At 43.3% G+C, this 24,225-nt stretch overlaps 1 protein-coding gene across 1 annotated transcript in view; it reads left to right on the top strand.

Moving 5' to 3' along the window:
- Positions 1-24,225, top strand: part of IRF2 (interferon regulatory factor 2) — a gene marked incomplete in the record, with an annotated part of 386,799 nt that overhangs the window by 146,114 nt on the left and 216,460 nt on the right. Inside the window, 1 exon segment of the mRNA XM_053703873.1 lies at positions 16,980-17,156. Within this exon segment, the coding sequence (XP_053559848.1) occupies positions 16,980-17,156 (177 nt within the window).

Genomic DNA, 24,225 nt, shown 5'->3' with positions numbered 1-24,225 from the left:
TGTGGGGAAGCCAGAATTCCTGTTCATTTAAATAAATGTGATTTATGTGATAATGACAATGATGCCCAAGATGATTCCTCAAGTGAGGGGAGTAAGCATGGTACTGCATCATTCCCTCCTTCGTCTACACGAGTCTTGCCCACTCAGGAGGCCCCTAGTATATCTAGCGCGCCAATACTGCTTACTATGCAACAATTAACGGCTGTAATGGATAATTCTGTCAAAAACATTTTAGCCAAAATGAACCCTTGTCAGCGTAAGCGTGGCTGCTCTGTTTTAGTTACTGAAGAGCATGACGACGCTGATATTAATATCTCTGAAGGGCCCCTAACCCAATCTGAGGGGGCCAGGGAGGTTTTGTCTGAGGGAGAAATTACTGATTCAGGGAACATTTCTCAACAGGCTGAACCTGATGTAATTGCATTTAAATTTAAGTTGGAACATCTCCGCATTCTGCTTAAGGAGGTATTATCCACTCTGGATGATTGTGAAAAGTTGGTCATCCCAGAGAAACTATGTAAAATGGACAAGTTCCTAGAGGTGCCGGAGCTCCCAGAAGCTTTTCCTATACCCAAGCGGGTGGCGGACATTGTTAATAAAGAATGGGAAAGGCCCGGTATTCCTTTCGTCCCTCCCCCCATATTTAAAAAATTGTTTCCTATGGTCGACCCCAGAAAGGACTTATGGCAGACAGTCCCCAAGGTCGAGGGAGCGGTTTCTACTTTAAACAAACGCACCACTATACCCATAGAGGATAGTTGCGCTTTCAAAGATCCTATGGATAAAAAATTAGAAGGTTTGCTTAAAAAGATGTTTGTTCAGCAGGGTTACCTTCTACAACCAATTTCATGCATTGTCCCTGTCACTACAGCCGCATGTTTCTGGTTTGATGAACTGATAAAGGCGCTCGATAGTGATTCTCCTCCTTATGAGGAGATTATGGACAGAATCAATGCTCTCAAATTGGCTAATTCTTTCACCCTAGACGCCACTTTGCAATTGGCTAGGTTAGCGGCTAAGAATTCTGGGTTTGCTATTGTGGCGCGCAGAGCGCTTTGGTTGAAATCTTGGTCGGCTGACGCGTCTTCCAAGAACAAGCTACTAAACATTCCTTTCAAGGGGAAAACGCTGTTTGGCCCTGACTTGAAAGAGATTATCTCGGATATCACTGGGGGTAAGGGCCACGCCCTTCCTCAGGATCGGCCTTTCAAGGCGAAAAATAGACCCAATTTTCGTCCCTTTCGTAAAAACGGACCCGCCCAAAGTGCTACGTCCTCTAAGCAAGAGGGTAATACTTCTCAAGCCAAGCCAGCTTGGAGACCAATGCAAGGCTGGAACAAGGGAAAGCAGGCCAAGAAGCCTGCCACTGCTACCAAGACAGCATGAAATATTGGCCCCCGATCCGGGACCGGATCTGGTGGGGGGCAGACTCTCTCTCTTCGCTCAGGCTTGGGCAAGAGATGTTCTGGATCCCTGGGCGCTAGAAATAGTCTCCCAGGGTTATCTTCTGGAATTCAAGGGACTTCCCCCAAGGGGGAGGTTCCACAGGTCTCAGTTGTCTTCAGACCACATAAAAAGACAGGCGTTCTTACATTGTGTAGAAGACCTGTTAAAAATGGGAGTGATTCATCCTGTTCCACTAAGAGAACAAGGGTTGGGGTTCTACTCCAATCTGTTCATAGTTCCCAAAAAAGAGGGAACGTTCAGACCAATCTTAGATCTCAAGATCTTAAACAAGTTTCTCAAGGTTCCATCTTTCAAGATGGAAACCATTCGAACTATTCTTCCTTCCATCCAGGAGGGTCAATTCATGACCACGGTGGATTTAAAGGATGCGTATCTACATATTCCTATCCACAAGGAACATCATCGGTTCCTAAGGTTTGCATTCCTGGACAAACATTACCAGTTCGTGGCGCTTCCTTTCGGATTAGCCACTGCTCCAAGGATTTTCACAAAGGTACTAGGCTCCCTTCTAGCGGTGCTAAGACCAAGGGGCATTGCAGTAGTACCTTACCTGGACGACATTCTGATTCAAGCGTCGTCCCTTCCTCAAGCAAAGGCTCACACGGACATTGTCCTGGCCTTTCTCAGATCTCACGGCTGGAAAGTGAACGTGGAAAAGAGTTCTCTATCCCCGTCAACAAGGGTTCCCTTCTTGGGAACAATTATAGACTCTTTAGAAATGAGGATCTTTCTAACAGAGGCCAGAAAAACAAAACTTCTAGACTCTTGTCGGATACTTCATTCCGTTCCTCTTCCTTCCGTAGCTCAGTGCATGGAAGTGATCGGGTTGATGGTAGCGGCGATGGACATAGTTCCTTTTGCGCGCATTCATCTAAGACCATTACAACTGTGCATGCTCAGTCAGTGGAATGGGGACTATACAGACTTGTCTCCGAAGATACAAGTAAATCAGAGGACCAGAGACTCACTCCGTTGGTGGCTGTCCCTGGACAATCTGTCTCAAGGGATGACGTTCCGCAGACCAGAGTGGGTCATTGTCACGACCGACGCCAGTCTGATGGGCTGGGGCGCGGTCTGGGATCCCTGAAGGCTCAGGGTCTTTGGTCTCGGGAAGAATCTCTTCTACCGATAAATATTCTGGAACTGAGAGCGATATTCAATGCTCTCAAGGCCTGGCCTCGGGTAGCGAGGACCAAGTTCATACGGTTTCAATCAGACAACATGACAACTGTTGCGTACATCAACCATCAGGGAACAAGGAGTTCCCTAGCGATGGAAGAAGTGACCAAAATCATTCTATGGGCGGAGTCTCACTCCTGCCACCTGTCTGCTATCCACATCCCAGGAGTGGAAAATTGGGAAGCGGATTTTCTGAGTCGTCAGACATTGCATCCGGGGGAGTGGGAACTCCATCCGGAAATCTTTGCCCAAGTCACTCACCTGTGGGGCATTCCAGACATGGATCTGATGGCCTCTCGTCAGAACTTCAAAGTTCCTTGCTACGGGGCCAGATCCAGGGATCCCAAGGCGGCTCTAGTGGATGCACTAGTAGCACCTTGGACCTTCAAACTAGCTTATGTGTTCCCGCCATTTCCTCTCATCCCCAGGCTGGTAGCCAGGATCAATCAGGAGAGGGCGTCGGTGATCTTGATAGCTCCTGCGTGGCCACGCAGGACTTGGTATGCAGATCTGGTGAATATGTCATCGGCTCCACCTTGGAAGCTACCTTTGAGACGAGACCTTCTTGTTCAGGGTCCGTTCGAACATCCGAATCTGGTTTCTCTCCAGCTGACTGCTTGGAGATTGAACGCTTGATTTTATCGAAGCGAGGATTCTCAGATTCTGTTATCGATACTCTTGTTCAGGCCAGAAAGCCTGTAACTAGAAAGATTTACCACAAAATTTGGAAAAAATATATCTGTTGGTGTGAATCTAAAGGATTCCCTTGGGACAAGGTTAAGATTCCTAGGATTCTATCCTTCCTTCAAGAAGGATTGGAAAAAGGATTATCTGCTAGTTCCCTGAAGGGACAGATTTCTGCCTTGTCGGTATTACTTCACAAAAAGCTGGCAGCTGTGCCAGATGTTCAAGCCTTTGTTCAGGCTCTGGTCAGAATCAAGCCTGTTTACAAACCTTTGACTCCTCCTTGGAGTCTCAATTTAGTTCTTTCAGTTCTTCAGGGGGTTCCGTTTGAACCCTTACATTCCGTAGATATTAAGTTATTATCTTGGAAAGTTTTGTTTTTGGTTGCGATTTCTTCTGCTAGAAGAGTCTCAGAGTTATCTGCTCTGCAGTGTTCTCCTCCTTATCTGGTGTTCCATGCAGATAAGGGGGGTTTGCGTACTAAACCTGGTTTTCTTCCGAAAGTTGTTTCTAACAAAAACATTAACCAGGAGATAGTTGTGCCTTCTTTGTGTCCGAATCCAGTTTCAAAGAAGGAACGTTTGTTGCACAATTTGGATGTAGTTCGTGCTCTAAAATTCTATTTAGAGGCTACAAGGATTTCAGACCAACATCTTCTTTGTTTGTTGTTTATTTCTGGTAAAAGGAGAGGTCAAAAAGCAACTTCTACCTCTCTCTCTTTTTGGCTTAAAGCATCATCCCGATTGGCTTATGAGACTGCCGGACGGCAGCCTCCTGAAAGAATCACAGCTCACTCCACTAGGGCTGTGGCTTCCACATGGGCCTTCAAGAACGAGGCTTCTGTTGATCAGATATGTAAGGCAGCGACTTGGTCTTCACTGCACACTTTTACCAAATTTTACAAATTTGATACTTTTGCTTCTTCTGAGGCTATTTTTGGGAGAAAGGTTTTGCAAGCCGTGGTGCCTTCCATCTAGGTGACCTGATTTGCTCCCTCCCATCTTCCGTGTCCTAAAGCTTTGGTATTGGTTCCCACAAGTAAAGGATGACGCCGTGAACCGGACACACCTATGTTGGAGGAAAACATATTTTATGCTTACCTGATAAATTACTTTCTCCAACGGTGTGTCCGGTCCAGGGCCCGCCCTGGTTTTTTTAATCAGGTCTGATGAATTATTTTCTCTAACTACAGTCACCACGGTATCATATGGTTTCTCCTATGCATATTCCTCCTTTACGTCGGTCAAATGACTGGGGTAGGCGGAGCCTAGGAGGGATCATGTGACCAGCTTTGCTGGGCTCTTTGCCATTTCCTGTTGGGGAAGAGAATATCCCACAAGTAAGGAAGACGCCGTGGACCGGACACACCGTTGGAGAAAGTAATTTATCAGGTAAGCATAAATTCTGTTTTTGCTTTTAAATCTTAGCTGAGAGCTTGTAAGTGAGTGCTGGGTTTTCTCTGTGTGTTGTATTAATTTGTTTTGTAATTTTCCCTATGGTTCTTGCACCCAGACCTGTCTGGGGTTAACTGCTTGTTGCTCTGGGGACAGCCCAGCTTCCTGTGAGTGCCAGTGGCACCCAGGGCTGAGCATGTTGCAGGGTCATGGGATGTGTACCCGGTCCGGTATGAGAGTGCAGTTCCCTTCCGTGTTTTGTATATGTCTAGGGTGGTTACATATTCCTGTGCACCCTTCCCTTGTTTTCAGTTTGTTTGGATTTGAAAGCTTGCAGTGTGTGGCTGTTTTATGGTCTCAGGTATTGGAAAGGACCTTGACGTGGTACCTGAGCTTGTCCCATTTGGCCAGATGCAGTGACTAACCTTTCCATTTTTGCTTTTAAATCTTAGCTGAGAGCTTGTAAGTGAGTGCTGGGTTTTCTCTGTGTGTTGTATTAATTTGTTTTGTAATTTTCCCTATGGTTCTTGCACCCAGACCTGTCTGGGGTTAACTGCTTGTGGCTCTGGGGACAGCCCAGCTTCCTGTGAGTGCCAGTGGCACCCAGGGCTGAGCATGTTGCAGGGTCATGGGATGTGTACCCGGTCCGGTATGAGAGTGCAGTTCCCTTCCGTGTTTTGTATATGTCTAGGGTGGTTACATATTCCTGTGCACCCTTCCCTTGTTTTCAGTTTGTTTGGATTTGAAAGCTTGCATTGTGTGGCTGTTTTAGGGTCTCAGGTATTGGAAAGGACCTTGACGTGGTACCTGAGCTTGTCCCATTTGGCCAGATGCGGTGACTAACCTTTCCATTTTTGCTTTTAAATCTTAGCTGAGAGCTTGTAAGTGAGTGCTGGGTTTTCTCTGTGTGTTGTATTAATTTGTTTTGTTATTTTCTCTATGGTTCTTGCACCCAGACCTGTCTGGGGTTAACTGCTTGTGGCTCTGGGGACAGCCCAGCTTCCTGTGAGTGCCAGTGGCACCCAGGGCTGAGCATGTTGCAGGGTCATGTGATGTGTACCCGGTCCGGTATGAGAGTGCAGTTCCCTTCCGTGTTTTGTATATATATATATATATATATATATTTATATATATACGTGCATTATTACTACCATATATATGAGGACGTCTCCTCTTAGTAACAATGATCAGTATTTGAGGTTTTATATACCTCCTTTCATACAGCTGTATACTTAAAGTTCTTACCACCTTAAAAATTATGTTGATGATTGAAGTTATAATCGTTAATATGTTTTTGTAAAGATGTTATAAAGTTCACTTGTTGTTAAAAAGTTCACTTGTGTATGTATCAATACACTCTCTTGTGTTTAGAGAACTTAATGATATTTTAGCTTCAGGGCTTTTAACAGATTAAACTTTGTTGCGTGGTAAGCTGATTTGTTACGGATGTATGCTGCGGTTATATGCTAAGTAGGCTGTCCGTTATATAAGCCAATAATCGATATAGTATGAACACACTTCTATATGTAGTGGAGATACTTTACCAGTCTCTTTGCCGTTTTCGTTATAGGATTTTGTAGCATATAACCAATATGTTTGCGGTCTGTCCTTGGACCGTTAAATTTCTGATCTCACCTCTCACCCCTTGGAGTGTGACAACGTCACTTCGAAATGCTGGATTTTCGGATCTGCCATAGGTCTCACAAAGGTGGTGGGTATAACAGGGCTACCGGTTCTCCTCACCTCCACTTTAATATGTGTTTGTCAGGGTGCCAGGAATCAGACTGAGATGACAAGTGCAAAAATAATCACACCTTTATTAATAACAAAAAATAATAAAAAGTCCACAAGTCAAACAACAAGCCAGGAGTCAAAATCAGAGCTGGTAGTCAGACGAGCCGAGTCAGGAGCCAAAGCGAATGGTCAGACGAGCCGGAATCAGGAAAAAGGAAAATAGCAGAGTCAGGAACAAGCCAGGGATCAGGAACCTGGAAGGACGTCAGACAGCCAGGTAATACACAGGAACTCTCACAAATAGGTCTGAGACAACGCAAAAGGCAAAGCATACTGAACAGAGGCCCTTTAAATAATAAGTGATGAGATCACAATTCTGAGACTGCATCCTGTCTCACACAGATGATGCACACCAGTCTGGCCATAAAAGGAAGTGCAGGAAATTAGCAGCATCCCCCACAATGCACCATAGTCAGCAAGAGAGGTGAGTAAAATGGCTGTCAGCAGCACATGGCAAACAAAACAGGGAAAAAACCCTGACAGTATTCATCTGCTGTGACCATTGGTTTTCGTGGTCTCCTTCTGTGATCTCTTCCTGTACTCTGCGCAGAGTGTTAGCCTTAAATAGACTTTTGAGATTCTTTCAATACTGTGTTAGCTTTCTTTAGACTCCTGGATAAACGTCAACGCGTTTCACCTGTGACTAGGCTTTATCAAGACTTCTATCCAAGGGGATATTCACTGAATTTAAATACCCCACCCTGGGTTCTCATTTGTTCAAAAGTCCTTCAATTATTTCCTTCGAATTTAAGGTGGTATTGTCTCCTTCATTATTTAAGGTGGTATTTTGTTGTTGATTTTTATCCTTAATAGTGATCTATAAGCTGCTAGGTGGTTTTTAAAGGTGGATTTACACTGTTTTCTCTTGTTAAGTGTGTTCAGTCATCCATTACTTATGGGATATATTCTCCTTCCCAACAGGAAGTTGCAAGAGGATCACCCAAGCAGAGCTGCTATATAGCTCCTCCCCTCACATGTCATACCCAGTCATTCTCTTGCAACCCTCAACAAAGAAGGAGGTCGCGAGAGGAGCTGGAGTTTTTACTTAATTATTCTTCAATCAAAAGTTTATTTTAAATGGCACCGGAGTGTGCTGTTTTTTCTATCTCAGGCAGTATTTGGAAGAAGAATCTGCCTGCGTTTTCTAATACAAAACAGCTATATGTAATTAAATAACGACAAAATAACATATACTTTACATTTTTTTTATATATATCATAATACAACTAGAGATTAAACATTCTATATCCTTTATTTATACAGTTTCTAAAAAATAATTTGTAATATTGAATTGTCCTATGTATACCGCTACTGGATATATTGTAAACTAATGATCTATGTGTGTATATTACAATTTTCAGTTGGGTAGATGTATTTGATATAAATCTACATTAAGGTTATAATATAATATTTTGACCATATGTTCAGAAATAAGTGTAATGATATAAGCGAATACCATTCATTACAATTTATTTGTCCTGGATACTATTTGTAAAGACTAACCTTAGTAGTTGTATTAACACTTGGATAATATCTTTGGTCTAGTAGTATCTAAAATTGTAGGGTACTATTAAAAACCTTTTCGTGGTCCCAAAGAAGGAAGGGCACGTTCAGCCCGATTCTGGATCTAAAATGTTTAAACAAATTTCTGACTGTTCCGACGTTCAAAATGTAGACGATCAGGTCTATTCTGCCCCTAGTTCAAGAGGGACAGTTCATGACAACAATAGAGTTGAAGGATGCCTACCTTCATATGCCAACCCACAGTGATCACTTTAGGTTCCTGAGATTTGCGTTCCTGGACCAACACTTCCAGTTTGTGGCCTTTCCCTTCAGTCTGGCGACGGCCCCGAGAGTCTTCATGAAGGTTCTGGGGGTTTTGTTTGCAGTAGCAAGATCCAGAGGCATTGCTGAGGCACCCTATCTGGATGACATCCTAGTCCAGGCGCAGTTGTTCAGTCTCGCAGAGGAACACTCAAGGGCTCTTCTTCTTCTCCTCCAATCTCACGGATGGAAGATAAACTCAGGAAAGAGTTCCCTGGTTCCCAGAAACAGGGTGGAATTCCTGGGCACGATAGAATCTTTATCCATGAAGATATTTCTCATAGATCAGAGACGAAGGAAGATTGCGTCCACCTGTCTTGCCCTTCAGTTCTCCTCAAGACACTCTGTGGCTCAGTGTATGGAGGTGATTGGGCTCATGGTATCCAGCACCGATGTGATTCCATTCGCCAGGTTCCGCCTCAGACCTCTTCAGCTGTGTATGTTGAGGCAGTGGAATGGCGATCACTCAGACCTATCCCAACAGATTTCTCTGGACAATCGGACAAGGTAAATCCCTTTCTTGGTGGATCCGTCCGGAACAACTGTCCTAAGGAACATCCTTCCTGAGACCGTCCTGGGAGATTGTAACCACTGACGTGAGTCTGGCAGGATGGGGGGCTGTTTGGGGTGCCAGGATAGCACAAGGAGAGTGGTCTCGAGAGGAGTGTCTCCTCCCGATCAATATTCTGGAACTTCGAGCGATCCACAATGCTCTGAAAGCTTGGCCTCTCCTAGGGTCGTTCAGCTTCATCAAATTTCAGACAGACAACATTATCTCTGTGGCCTACATCAACCATCAGGGGGGGACAAGAAGCTCCCTAGCAATGAAGGAGGTATCTTGGATATTGGTAGAGTCCCACTACTGCTTGCTATCCACAATCCACATTCTGGGTGTGGATTACTTGGAAGTGGATTTTCTCAGCAGACAATCCTTCCATCCGGGGGAATGGTCTTTCCACTCCTAGATGTTTGCGGAGATCTGTCACAGATGGGGGACGCTGGAGATAGATCTCATGGCGTCCAGACTCGATTGCAAGCTACCCAAATACGGGTCGGTGTCCAGGGATCCCCAGGCAGAGCTGGTTGTTGCCTTGGCGGTGTCTTAGGCGTTCAACCTAGTTTACGTTTTTCCACCGTTGCCACTTCTACCTCGTGTAGTGGCCCGCATCAAACAGGAGCAAGCTTCGGCTATATTGATTGCTCCGGCGTGGCTGCTTAGGACGTGGTTTGCGGATCTGGTGGGAATGTCGTCTTCTCCGCCATGGATGTTACCCTGTTGCAGGGATCTTCTGGTACAGGGTCCCTTCCAACATCAAAATCTACATTCCCTGAGGCTGACTGCGTGGAGATTGAATGCTTAGTCTTAGCCAAGAAAGGATTCTCTGAGAGAGTGATTGATACTCTCGTTCAGGTCAGGAAGCCGATCACTCGTCGCATCTATCATATGGTGTGAAGGACTTACTTGTCCTGGTGTGAGAAACATGGATATGCTTGGCACAAGTTTAAGGTATTTAAGATTCTGTCCTTTCTCCAGGATGGGTTGGAGAAGGGGCTTGCCGCCAGTTTCTTGAAGGGACAGATTTCGGCGTTGTCTGTTTTGTTGGACAAGAGGCTTGCAGAGCTTCCTATTATTCAGTCTTTTGTTCAGGCTCTGTCTAGAATCAGGCCTATCTTTAGACATTCTGCTCCACCCTGGAGCTTGAACTTGGTTCTTAAGGTGTTGCAGAGGGATCAGTTTGAACCTATGCACCCTATTGACATTAAGATTCTTTCTTGGAAGGTTCTATCTGAGTTGGTGGCATTGCAATGTGAGCCTCCTTATCTGGTTTTTCACACTGATAAGGCTGTTCTTCGCACTGGTTTGGGATTTCTTCCCAAGGTTCTGTCTAACCGTAACATCAATCAGGAAATAGTTGTACCTTCTTTGTGTCCTAAACCTTTTTCCCCTAAGGAGAGGTTACTTCATAATTTGGATGTGGTTCAAGCCCTGAAGTTTTATCTTCAGGCTACAAAGGATTTCAGACAAACTACATCTCTTTTTGTAGTGTATTCAGGGAAACGCAAGGGGCAGAGAGCCTTTTCAACTTCTTTGTCCTTTTGGTTGAGGAGCATGATTCACTTGGCCTACGAGTCAGCTGGAAATAAGCTTCCTTAGAGGATCACGGCTCATTCAACTAGAGCTGTGGTGCTCTTTGCCTCCTTCTGCTGGCCAGGAGTGATATTCCCAACTGAACTTAATGATGATCCGTGGACTCATCGTGTAAAGAAATAAATAAATTTATCAGGTAAGCATAAAATTAGTTTTTCACACTGGTTTGGGATTTCTTCCCAAGGTTTTGTCTAATTGTAACATCAATCAGGAAATAGTTGTTCCTTCTTTGTGTCCTAGCTCTTCTAGGTTACTTCATAATTTGGATGTGATTCGAGCCTTGAAGTTTTATCTTCAGACTACAAAGGATTTCAGACAGTCTACATCTCTCTTTGTAGTGTATTCAGGGAAATGCAAGGGGCAGAGAGCCTCTTCAACTTCTTTGTCCTTTTGGTTGAGGAGCATGATTCGCTTGGCTTACGAGACAGCGGGAAATAAGCCTCCTCAGAGGATCACAGCTCATTCATCTAGAGCTGTGGCTTCTTCTTGGGCTTTCAAGAATGAGGCCTCTATGGAGCAGATTTGTAAGGCGGCTACCTGGTCTTCCTTACATACTTTTACTAAATTTTACAAATTTTACATTTTTGCTTCGGCAGAAGCAGTTTTTGGGAGAAAGGTTTTGTAGGCTTTGTCCTCTAGAGCGTGGGTATTTGTCTCTCACAAGTAATGAATGAAGCCGTGGACTCTCCTCCCCTTTAGATGGAAAACATAAATTATTCTTACCTGATAATTTAATTTCCATCGTGGGGAGGAGAGTCCGGCGCCCGCCCGTTTCTCCGGTAGGCGGACCTTAATTTAGTTTTGTTCTTCTGGCACTGTTTATACCCTGATATTTCTCCTACTGTTCCTTGTTCCCTTGGCAGAATGACTGGGGGATGATGGGAGTGGGGGAGGTATTTAAGCCTTTTTGCTGGGTGTCTTTGCCTCCTCCTGGTGGCCAGGTTCTTAATTCCCACAAGTAATGATGAATCTGTGGACTCTTCCCCATGATGGAAAGAAAATGATCAGGTAAGCATAATTTATGTTTCTAATGACACGATGAGTCCACGGATCATCATTAATTACTGTTGGAAATATCACTCCTGGCCAGCAGGAGGAGGCAAAGAGCACCACAGGAAACTGTTAAGTATCACTTCACTTCCCGCAACCCCCAGTCATTCTCTTTGCCTACGTTAAGAGCAAGGAGGTTGTAAAGTTTAGGTGTCTGAAAGAAGATTCTTCAATCAAGATTTTATTATTTTGAAGCAGAGCAAGATTGTCCTGCTTCCTCCTGGGGTTTAGCTGTAGCCCATGTTAGTCTCTTCAGTAGAGCAGTGGTGGCTTTTAAGCAATTGGGAACTTGTAGGGTATAATCCTCACTGTGCCTCCCAAATAATTGTTGCTGCCCTAACTTGAAAGCCTGAGTAAGATTATTCAGTCTTTCTTTTTTCACAGATCCATGTGAGGGAGAATGCCTCTCGAATCTAGTGAGCTGTCCAGCTGCCGGATGGCCCGATGCAGGTAAGTGCCCTTTTGTCTTCTAAGGAGGGATATGGTGCACTTTATAGACTCCTGCAAATTTTATGGGAACAAAATATATCCTGCTAGGATATTACTCATGGCAGTGTGCAGGCACTTAATGTGAGATGTGAGAGACACTGTTCCCTCTTTAATGGTGTTGAAGGGGTTAACAGCTGCATGAGGCTTGTTTTTGGTATAAGCGGATATAAATTTTAGGATTCTCTTATGTTGCAGCGAGGTGTCCTGTTTATTATTTTTACTGTGAACCGGATTTCTGAACCTCTAGGTCCTTACTTAACTTCAGAATAGACCTAGAGGTTTTGATAACAAGCAGCTTTGGTACTTTATTTCTCAGTAAATAGCGAGTAACGCTTGTATCTCGCATGAGAAATTTTCTGTGTATTAGCGCGCAGTGTTAATTTCTGCTGCACATTTGCTTAACAGTTTTGGCGCCACCTCCTTCTTGGTCAGTCGGGAACCGAGCGGCGCCATGTTTTGTACCTGTATTTTTTGTTTTTCTGACGACCATGCAACCCGGTTCCTTCTCAGGCTGAGAACGGTGCCGCGGGCTTGTATACAGTCTTATACTGTCATGGTAGTCTGATTATCTACAACTGTGTTTATCGCTCATGAGAAACATAAATGCCCCAATAATATTTATGTTTTTGTTAAACATTGCCAGCAGTCTTAAGTGGAGACTTCTATATTTGGAAGTCTTTTTAATTCTTGTCCCTATAAGTCATGGTTTTATGAAGGGAAAAGAGGATTTGACTGATTTTGAATGTTACAGGAGTAAAGGAATTCCTCTATGTACATGCAATCATTTATAAGTTTTTTATCATTAAAGAATTTTCTTTCATGTTTATGCTACAGGAGAACAGAGATCTGCTCCTATATAAATATATTATCCTGTTATTTGGCAATTATCCATACACTTAAAGTGACAGTGTAAGAGAATTTGAAGCTGATTTTAAGCTAGCCTCATATCTTTCAGGGTGATGCTGTTTAGGCAATGCCACAGCTCTCCTCCAACGTCCCAGGTTTTTATGGCATCACATGCAGTGTCCTGCGGTTTCTCTCAATCTCCTGGAGGAGTTTTTCTTGCTTGCAGAATTGCTGCCCAGGTATCTTTTGTGGTATCAGTGGCTTTTTCTGTTTTTCCTATACTTAAGGGAATTCGCAAAAGGAACATTAGAAATTTCAGATAGGTTTCTGTCCTTCCTACCACTACACAAATTGCCCTCCTGCTTAAGCTAACGAGGAGGATGTGTCGGTAGCCCCTGATTTTTTTTTTTATAGAAATAAAGTGCTTCTTTTCTGGAGTTTTTTCCTCTAAGAAGAAAGTTAGACAGTTTTAGACCACCTTGTCAGTTGAACTTTTGATGGTACTGTTCAATATGAGCCTTATTTCTCCCAGGATGATGCTGTTTAGTCAATGCCACAGCTTTCTCCTTTTATGTCCCAAGCCTTTTTGGCGTCCCATGCAGTGCCCTGCGGTTCCTCTAAATCTTCAGGAGGAGTATCTTTGCTTCCAGATTTTGCAGCTCAGGTATACTCGGCAATATCTGAGGTTTTGTCTTCTTTTTTGTTTTCTTATTTCAGGAAATATGCAAGAGGATTTGTTATATTTCAGATTGTAAGGTTTCTGCTCCATATTTTACTATGCTGGTGGCTCTCTCTCTCCTGTGCTGGTGAGGAGTTTTTCGCCGGTAGGTTTCTGAGGGTGAATTTTTAGATTTGGACAATTTTAATTCCTTCATCTGACTCTGAAGTCCTATCATTCAGATGTATGCTTGATCACCTTGTGTAGTTTTAAAGGAGGTTTTGGCTACTTGGACGACATTTATCCTTTGTCGTCGTTAACCTTTGAGAGTTATGTGAACTTTGTCAATTCAATGATGTTCCTTCCTATGAGGTGTTTCCCGGACGTGCCTGGGATATTGTCACAGGAGAAGATAGGGATTCCATCTCCCTGTCTCCTGTCCTTTAAGGGTTTTTTTTGTCACTGACCCCATTATAATGCACGGTGCCCTGAGTAGAAGGGAGCTTTTCTACTAGGCTCAGAGAACTTCGATCCCTATATGGGTAGCTGCTCCGTTTAGAGCAATGCCTTGTCTTATTAGACTTACTGTGCTAGCCCGCCGGGCATTGTGACTGACATTTTGGTCAGCTGAGAAGCCTTTTCAATTTTTATGTTTACTCCAAATCCACGCTTTTAGTGGTTTCTTTTTCATTGATAAGACTTTGTTTGGGCTCGGTCTGGTAGAATTATCCTCTGACTATATAGGGTTTTTTCTACCACTTGTGAAGAGAGGAAGACTAAAGGAAAATTTTCCTTTTTTCCTCTTTATGCAGTGTCAGTCCATGTTTTTGGAGTCCAATCTAAGTTTCCCTCCCAAGGGCAGATTTTCAAATTATTGTTCCTTCTTTATGTCCTAATCCTTCTTCTCATAAGGATCGTTTGTTACACAACCTGTATGTTGTGCATGCTTTAAAATTCTTGCAGGCAACTAAGGTTTTTCGCAGGTATTCTGCCTTGTTTTTTTCTCTGGGAAACACAAGGGTCAGAAGGCTACACATTCTTCTCTTTTTCTTGGGTTGAGAAGTATACTTTGGTTGTCTTATGAGAATGCTAGACAGCAGCTTCCTGAGAGAATTACAGCTCATGCTACGACGGCTGTTTCCTCTTCCTGGGCTTCCACAAATGAAACTTCTGTGGCACACTTTTGCAGGCTACAAATTGGTCTTCTCTGTATTCTTTTTCCAAATTTAATACTTTTGCCTCGGCTAAGGTTTCTTTGGGAGAAAGATTTTGCAAGCAGTGGTGCCTTCTGTTTAGGTTACCTGTCTTGCCCTCCCTTATCATCTGTGTCCTCTAGCTTGGGTATTGATTCCCAACAGTAATTAATGATGATCCGTGGACTCATCGTGTCGTTAGAAAGAAAACAAAATTTATGCTTATAGAAAGAAAACAACATTTATGCTTACCTGATAAATTTCTATCTTTCTTGACACGATGAGTCCACGGCCCGCCCTGTTTTTTCAGACAGTTTGTTTATATAAACTTCAGGCACTTCTGCACCTTGTGTTTCCTTTCTCTCCTTTTCCTTCGGTCGAATGACTTGGGGTCGTGGGAAGGGAAGTGATACTTAACAGTTTCCTGTGGTGCTCTTTGCCTCCTTCTGCTGGCCAGGAGTGATATTCCCAACTGTAATTAATGATGATCCGTGGACTCATCGTGTAAAGAAATAAATAAATGTATTAGGTAAGCATAAAATTTGTTTTTCACACTGGTTTGGGATTTCTTCCCAAGGTTTTGTCTAACTGTAACATCAATCAGGAAATAGTTGTTCCTTCTTTGTGTCCTAGCTCTTCTAGGTTACTTCATAATTTGGATGTGATTCGAGCCTTGAAGTTTTATCTTCAGACTACAAAGGATTTCAGACAGTCTACATCTCTCTTTGTAGTGTATTCAGGGAAATGCAAGGGGCAGAGAGCCTCTTCAACTTCTTTGTCCTTTTGGTTGAGGAGCATGATTCGCTTGGCTTACGAGACAGCGGGAAATAAGCCTCCTCAGAGGATCACAGCTCATTCATCTAGAGCTGTGGCTTCTTCTTGGGCTTTCAAGAATGAGGCCTCTATGGAGCAGATTTGTAAGGCGGTTACCTGGTCCACCTTACATACTTTTACAAAGTTTTACAAATTTGACGTTTTTGCTTCGTCAGAAGCAGTTTTTGGGAGAAAGGTTTTGCAGGCTGTGGTGCCCTCAGGATAGGGTCTGCCTCCTTTTGACCCTACCGTTTTTCATTGTGTCCTCTAGAGCTTGGGTATTTGTTTTCCCACAAGTAATGAATGAAGCCGTGGACTCTCCTCCCCTTTTAGATGGAAAACATAAATTATGCTTACCTCATAATTTCATTTCCATCGTGGGGAGGAGAGTCCACCGCTCCCGCTCTTTTGTCCGGTAGGCGGACCTAAATTTAGTTTTGTTCTTCTGGCACCATTTATACCCTGATATTTCTCCTACTGTCCCTTGTTCCCTCGGCAGAATGACTGGGGGATGAGGAGAGTGGGGGAGGTATTTAAGCCTCTGGCTGGGGTGTCTTTGCCTCCTCCTGGTCGCCAGGTTCTTAATTCCCACAAGTAATGAATGATGCCGTGGACTATCCTCCTCACGATGTGAAATTAAATGATCAGGTAAGCATGATTTATGTTTTTGAACCGTATTCTGGTGATAAACTGTTAATCTGTGGCAATATAGCCAACCCCACTGGTTTATCCACTTAGATTCAACCATTTTGAACTAAGCACCATCTTCCAATGCTTAAGATTTAACCCATAAGGAGTACATATTATTTGTATTTTTTTCATCTGCAATTAGGAATCTGGGAATTAGACAGTATTCTATACCTTGTAAGCATTTATCTTCTTGCCAAATGGGACCCATTAATCAAATCCCACAATTATTTGCTTTTCTCAGGTAATTTACTTATGGCACACACTTAAGGTGGTTGGAAAGGTGAAATGTTTTTGCAGTTATGTTAATGATGATTTTCCCTCTTGTAGTTGTTTCTTTGCCAGTAGGATGGCCCACAAACCTTTCTCCAAACACCATTATTTGCTTTGGGAAAGTTGCTTCCTCCTTTGCCTAGTGGTGTTCTATGGATTGTTGGTCCATGTTAGTGGTCAGGTATAGATTATGAAATTAGCTTTTTTAACGCTAACAAATTGTAGTTTTTATTAGTACAACAGAATGTTTATTTTTAAAGGGGCATGCAAGTCCATAGTATTCTAGGACTTTTAATTCCCAGGATACTGTTGCAAGACACTTGCCGCTTGCATTGGCTCAGTAATTGGCCTTGAGTTGTGCACATGGCAATTATCTCAGCTTTAAATAAATAATGAAAGCAGAAACAGGTGCACTGTGGTATGCTGGAGCTTTCTGGACTGTTATTTTCAAGCAACTTTCTCTGTTTTTGTTTTGGCAGGAAAGTATCAGCCTGGAATTGACAAGCCTGACCCCAAGACATGGAAGGCAAACTTCAGATGTGCAATGAACTCTCTGCCGGATATTGAAGAAGTTAAAGACAAAAGTATGAAGAAAGGAAACAATGCATTTAGGGTATATAGGATGATTCCTGTAGCAGAAAGACCTTCCAAAAGAGGTAAATAATTTGTTTAATTAATTTTAGTTACATAAGATTGAAAGGGACATTGTACTCTATCACGTATATGAAAAAGCAGCATTTACACGCATTGAAAACACGAATTGCCTGACGTAATGAGAAGTAAAAATAATTTCAAATTATTGTAACTAATACTGCAGTATTGGTTTTGTACTTCCTCACTGACTGATAAGGAAACGGCTTCTGCTCTACTGGTGGAGAAGGAACCCCTCTGAAACGATAACAAGGAAACATGTTTATATATATATATAATAAAAACAGGAACATGAGTTCAGTTTATTATTTCTGTACTTTTTCTTCAAGGGCATAAAAGAGCAATAACCTGCTCAGATATCCTAAATTGCTATTATTGCAGTATTGCTTGATCACAACTTTAACCCCCCCCCCCCTTCTTGGGGATTGCCATCTATACACATAAGGTGTCCCTGATTGGCTCAGCAGCGAGTAGAGGACTGGCAGCCTGTGATAACCACACAGTTCTGTGCAAGCAATAGTGCCATATTAAAATACTCTAGCACATAAAAGCATGCTGGTATTGCTTTCTTATGTCCCTTTAATCAGTTTACAGTTCTTGCTATTGATTTCTGTTTGTAGTACTGCTAGGACAAAGGGAAATAATAAACACATTAAAGGGACAGTACACTGTAAAAAAAATGTTTTATATGAATGTATTTTTAATGACTTCTTATACCAGCTGCAGAGTATAACATTTATGAGAAATTGCATTTTCAGGTTTATTTCTGTATATGAAGTATCTGATTTTGTGCTTTTAAACCACAGCCTATTACAATGGGTTGAGCTTCAGGTAACATCAGATATTTGTTATCACTTTGTGTACACACACTTGCTTCCTTATCTTATATTTGTCTAGAAAACCAAAGCTCAATACTTAGATAGAAAAAATGGAAAATTATAATTTTATTACTTATCATGCCCGCCCACTGAGAGTGTAATCTCTTCTACTGGCTGTGTTTACTTAGGCTATTCAATAGAATATACTCCAGTATAGAAACTTTCAGTATAGGTTGGGATACCACAGGCTAAATCGGTTATTTTAAATGCCAGAAATAGGGGTAAAGGAGCTACTTGTAAACAATTTAAAACACTCCAGCAGGGGGGGGGGGTGGGTGGAGCCAGCAGCAGCAATGGAGGCTGTGTAATTTCTGAGCTCTGAGACCCAGCTCCATAGATCTGCTCAAAATAACCACATCAACCCCAATTCCAGCATTCAATTTATAGCCCAGTGAAACCCTATCACTTGGGGAACACAGGGAACGTTTTTTCAGCTGAACTCAGACTATTTTTGTCGGGTGCTATCATGTTAACCACCCGTGGCGCATGAAACAACTCGGCGGCAATTAGGCCCCTGAGCTGGAACGGATCCAGCTGCTTGCCTGTTCAGAAGACGCTCACACGCACGGCTCTGCTCAGTGGAAAGCAATTGAAGGAGGCAATAGTGACAAACCTGACACACTCACAGAGCGGTGCCCGGACTCAGACTCATTATGGATATGCCCTAAATAAGACACCGCTGCAGTTCCCAGAGTCGGAAGACATCGCTGTGGAGGCCTAATATATAACGGGTAAGACCCACGCAGTACTGCACGCAGGCCCTAATACAGAAAGGGAAGCCTAAGTTGACGAGAGCAAACTACCTTATAGACCCACACCCTGGGGTCTGATTGACCCTGTGAGGCAAACACAAACACTCTGCTCGCTAGTATAACTATTACGCTAGCAACTAGGACAGCTCTCCTCTTTGATTTGTACACGATCCAAAGGATATCTACCACCAACACTTGACCCTAATTTACAGTGGCCTTGTTAAACCTCTTCAACAGTGCAGCTCTCTAACCCTGCATATAATTCCCCGCTATCACTCCTCCCCGGGGGAAGTTTATATGTTTTTTTTTTATCAACCTACTGCTAAAGAGGGAAAATGAACACTAAAAGTTCAGTCAAACCTAATAAAGCCCCCAAGCTTCAAAGCCACAGAGACAGTATGGTGGCTCAGTTTTTTCCACCCACTAGTTCAAAGACTTCCATAGGTGAGGGGGCTAACAAGTCACCATTGAAAAGAACCCAGACCTCACAAGCAGAAATGGAGGACACAGAGGAAAGCACACCTGTCCCGAACGCAATCCTCTCCGAGCTAGCATCTAAGCAAGACATTGCCAACATAATTCGTTCCTGCATACGAGAGGAGATTGCTGAAATCAAGCAAGACCTCCACTCGATTGGAAACAGGGTGGAGGCATTAGAAGAATTCACAGACCACCTTCAAGAAGAGGTTAATTCAACACAAGACTCCACAAATCACCATACATCCCTCATTGCAGAGCTCTTCGATAAAATCTAAGATCTGGAGAACAGAGAAGCCGTCGGAAAAACCTAAGAATCAGAGGTGTTCCTGAGTCAGTACTACCTAAGGATTTCCCATTATATCTCCCTGCCCTTTTTGCCCACCTTAAGAACACATCCCCCTCAACAGATATACCCTGGGTCAAAGCCCACAGAGCCCTTAGACCAAAGCCCCCGGATACGGCCCCCCCAAGGGACATCATCATGAAATTCAAAGAATTCAGAGAAAAAGAAGAGCTTTTAAATCTCTCCCGTAAACACCAACCGGTGAAATTCAGGGGGGTCGTTCTCCAATTTTATCAAGATCTGTCTCAGCGGACGCTACAGAGAAGAAGAGACCTTGCACCTATGACTTCACTCCTCCGACAGAAGAAAATCCTGTACAGATGGGGATTTCCCTTCCATCTATATGTACTGCATGGAAACAGAAAGCTAGTATGCAGGACTCTGGAAGAAGTTGGAGCCTTCTGTATGGCTCTGGAAATTGACCCTCCAGAAGGACTCCCCTCAGATGACCACACCGAACCTCCCAGAAAGCGACCCACGAAATCTGCTTCTGGAGATTGGCAGAGTGCACCATCAAGATCCAAATCTAAATCGCAGGCCAGGTCCTCTGGCTTGCCCTCTAAAGACACAATTTGAACTGCCTCCTCTCATCTGGTTCTATTTGTACCCTACACAACTTGATAATAGTATAGCTTGAACTTTCAGATGGACATTTGGGTAATGTATGATCTTACATTACCACATGTTTGTATCTATAATGATTTCTTTATCTGTTTTGCCTGTTCTCTCTTTTGAAAGTCTTTATTTTGTATTCCTATATAACCTCTAACAGAAACAGGAATTTTACATATTTGAGCAACAGTTAGATTTGAAAGTATAACATTAACTATGGAGCGGGTTAGAACTCCCCCTCTTTAACACCATTTGTTAAATGTCTTCACTAGTATATAGATTGTCTATGAGAAAATGTATGTTCTACTGTTTATTTTTGCTTTGGTTTTTCTTGCTACGCAACAGAGCTACGGGCCCATGGGCTCCCTTAATAATCCTAATTTCTCCAACATAGGTGTGTCCGGTCCACGGCGTCATCCTTACTTGTGGGGATATTCTCTTCCCCAACAGGAAATGGCAAAGAGCCCAGCAAAGCTGGTCACATGATCCCTCCTAGGCTCCGCCTACCCCAGTCATTCTCTTTGCCGTTGTACAGGCAACATCTCCACGGAGATGGCTTAGAGTTTTTTAGTGTTTAACTGTAGTTTTTATTATTCAATCAAGAGTTTGTTATTTTAAAATAGTGCTGGTATGTACTATTTACTCAGAAACAGAAAAGAGATGAAGATTTCTGTTTGTATGAGGAAAATGATTTTAGCAACCGTTACTAAAATCCATGGCTGTTCCACACAGGACTGTTGAGAGGAATTAACTTCAGTTGGGGGAACAGTGAGCAGTCTCTTGCTGCTTGAGGTATGACACATTCTAACAAGACGATGTAATGCTGGAAGCTGTCATTTTCCCTATGGGATCCGGTAAGCCATGTTTATTAAGATTGTAAATAAGGGCTTCACAAGGGCTTATTAAGACTGTAGACTTTTTCTGGGCTAAATCGATTCATTATTAACACATATTTAGCCTTGAGGAATCATTTCATCTGGGTATTTTGATAAGTTTATATCGGCAGGCACTTTTTTAGACACCTTTCTCTTTAGGGGCTTTCACAAATCATAGGCAGAGCCTCATTTTCGCGCCGGTGTTGCGCACTTTTTTTTGAGAGGCATGACATGCAGTCGCATGTGTGAGGAGCTCTGATACATAGAAAAGACTTTCTGAAGGCGTCATTTGGTATCGTATTCCCCTTTGGGCTTGGTTGGGTCTCAGCAAAGCAGACACCAGGGACTGTAAAGGGGTTAAAGTTAAAAACGGCTCCGGTTCCGTTATTTTAAGGGTTAAAGCTTCCAAATTTGGGGTGCAATACTTTTAAGGCTTTAAGACACTGTGGTGAAATTTTGGTGAATTTTGAGCAATTCCTTCATATTTTTTCGCAATTGCAGTAATAAAGTGTGTTCAGTTTAAAATTTAAAGTGACAGTAACGGTTTTATTTTAAAACGTTTTTTGTACTTTGTTATCAAGTTTATGCCTGTTTAACATGTCTGAACTACCAGATAGACTGTGTTCTGAATGTGGGGAAGCCAGAGTTCCTTCTCATTTAAATAAATGTGATTTATGTGACAATGACAATGATGCCCAAGATGATTCCTCAAGTGAGGGGAGTAAGCATGGTACTGCATCATTCCCTCCTTCGTCTACACGAGTCTTGCCCACTCAGGAGGCCCCTAGTACATCTAGCGCGCCAATACTCCTTACTATGCAACAATTAACGGCTGTAATGGATAATTCTGTCAAAAACATTTTAGCCAAAATGCACACTTATCAGCGTAAGCGCGACTGCTCTGTTTTAGATACTGAAGAGCATGACGACGCTGATAATAATGGTTCTGAAGGGCCCCTAAACCAGTCTGATGGGGCCAGGGAGGTTTTGTCTGAGGGAGAAATTACTGATTCAGGGAACATTTCTCAACAAGCTGAACCTGATGTGATTACGTTTAAATTTAAGTTGGAACATCTCCGCATTCTGCTTAAGGAGGTATTATCCACTCTGGATGATTGTGACAAGTTGGTCATCCCAGAGAAACTATGTAAAATGGACAAGTTCCTAGAGGTCCCGGGGCTCCCAGAAGCTTTTCCTATACCCAAGCGGGTGGCGGACATTGTAAATAAAGAATGGGAAAGGCCCGGTATTCCTTTCGTCCCTCCCCCCATATTTAAAAAATTGTTTCCTATGGTCGACCCCAGAAAGGACTTATGGCAGACAGTCCCCAAGGTCGAGGGAGCGGTTTCCACTTTAAACAAACGCACCACTATACCCATAGAAGATAGTTGTGCTTTCAAAGATCCTATGGATAAAAAATTAGAAGGTTTACTTAAAAAGATGTTTGTTCAGCAGGGTTACCTTCTACAACCAATTTCATGCATTGTCCCTGTCACTACAGCCGCGTGTTTCTGGTTCGATGAGCTGGTAAAGGCGGTCGATAGTGATTCTCCTCCTTATGAGGAGATTATGGACAGAATCAATGCTCTCAAATTGGCTAATTCTTTCACCCTAGACGCCACTTTGCAATTGGCTAGGTTAGCGGCTAAGAATTCTGGGTTTGCTATTGTGGCGCGCAGAGCGCTTTGGTTGAAATCTTGGTCAGCTGATGCGTCTTCCAAGAACAAGCTACTTAACATTCCTTTCAAGGGGAAAACGCTGTTTGGCCCTGACTTGAAAGAGATTATCTCTGATATCACTGGGGGTAAGGGCCATGCCCTTCCTCAGGATCGGCCTTTCAAGGCCAAAAATAAACCTAATTTTAGTCCCTTTCGTAGAAACGGACCAGCCCAAAGTGCTACGTCCTCTAAGCAAGAGGGTAATACTTCTCAAGCCAAGCCAGCTTGGAGACCAATGCAAGGCTGGAACAAGGGAAAGCAGGCCAAGAAACCTGCCACTGCTACCAAGACAGCATGAAATGTTGGCCCCCGATCCGGGACCGGATCTGGTGGGGGGCAGACTCTCTCTCTTCGCTCCGGCTTGGGCAAGAGATGTTCTGGATCCTTGGGCGCTAGAAATAGTCTCCCAAAGTTATCTTCTGGAATTCAAGGGGCTTCCCCCAAGGGGGAGGTTCCACAGGTCTCAGTTGTCTTCAGACCACATAAAAAGACAGGCATTCTTACGTTGTGTAGAAGACCTGTTAAAAATGGGAGTGATTCATCCTGTTCCATTAGGAGAACAAGGGATGGGGTTCTACTCCAATCTGTTCATAGTTCCCAAAAAAGAGGGAACGTTCAGACCAATCTTAGATCTCAAGATCTTAAACAAGTTTCTCAAGGTTCCATCGTTCAAAATGGAAACCATTCGAACAATTCTTCCTTCCATCCAGGAAGGTCAATTCATGACCACGGTGGATTTAAAGGATGCGTATCTACATATTCCTATCCACAAGGAACATCATCGGTTCCTAAGGTTCGCATTCCTGGACAAGCATTACCAGTTCGTGGCGCTTCCTTTCGGATTAGCCACTGCTCCAAGGATTTTCACAAAGGTACTAGGGTCCCTTCTAGCTGTGCTAAGACCAAGGGGCATTGCTGTAGTACCTTACTTGGACGACATTCTGATTCAAGCGTCGTCCCTTCCTCAAACAAAGGCTCACACGGACATTGTCCTGGCCTTTCTCAGATCTCACGGATGGGAAGTGAACGTGGAAAAGAGTTCTCTATCTCCGTCAACAAGGGTTCCCTTCTTGGGGACAATAATAGACTCCTTAGAAATGAGGATTTTTCTGACAGAGGCCAGAAAAACAAAACTTCTAGACTCTTGTCGGATACTTCATTCCGTTCCTCTTCCTTCCATAGCGCAGTGCATGGAAGTGATAGGTTTGATGGTAGCGGCAATGGACATAGTTCCTTTTGCGCGCATTCATCTAAGACCATTACAACTGTGCATGCTCAGTCAGTGGAATGGGGACTATACAAACTTGTCTCCGAGGATACAAGTAAATCAGAGGACCAGAGACTCACTCCGTTGGTGGCTGTCCCTGGACAACCTGTCACAAGGGATGACCTTCCGCAGACCAGAGTGGGTCATTG

This window comes from Bombina bombina, chromosome 2 (assembly GCF_027579735.1).
Source record: "Bombina bombina isolate aBomBom1 chromosome 2, aBomBom1.pri, whole genome shotgun sequence".
In the NCBI taxonomy this organism is placed as follows: Eukaryota; Metazoa; Chordata; class Amphibia; order Anura; family Bombinatoridae; genus Bombina; species Bombina bombina.
The sequence above is the reverse complement of the archived record's forward strand: the minus strand, read 5'-3'. Positions and strand labels throughout refer to the sequence as shown.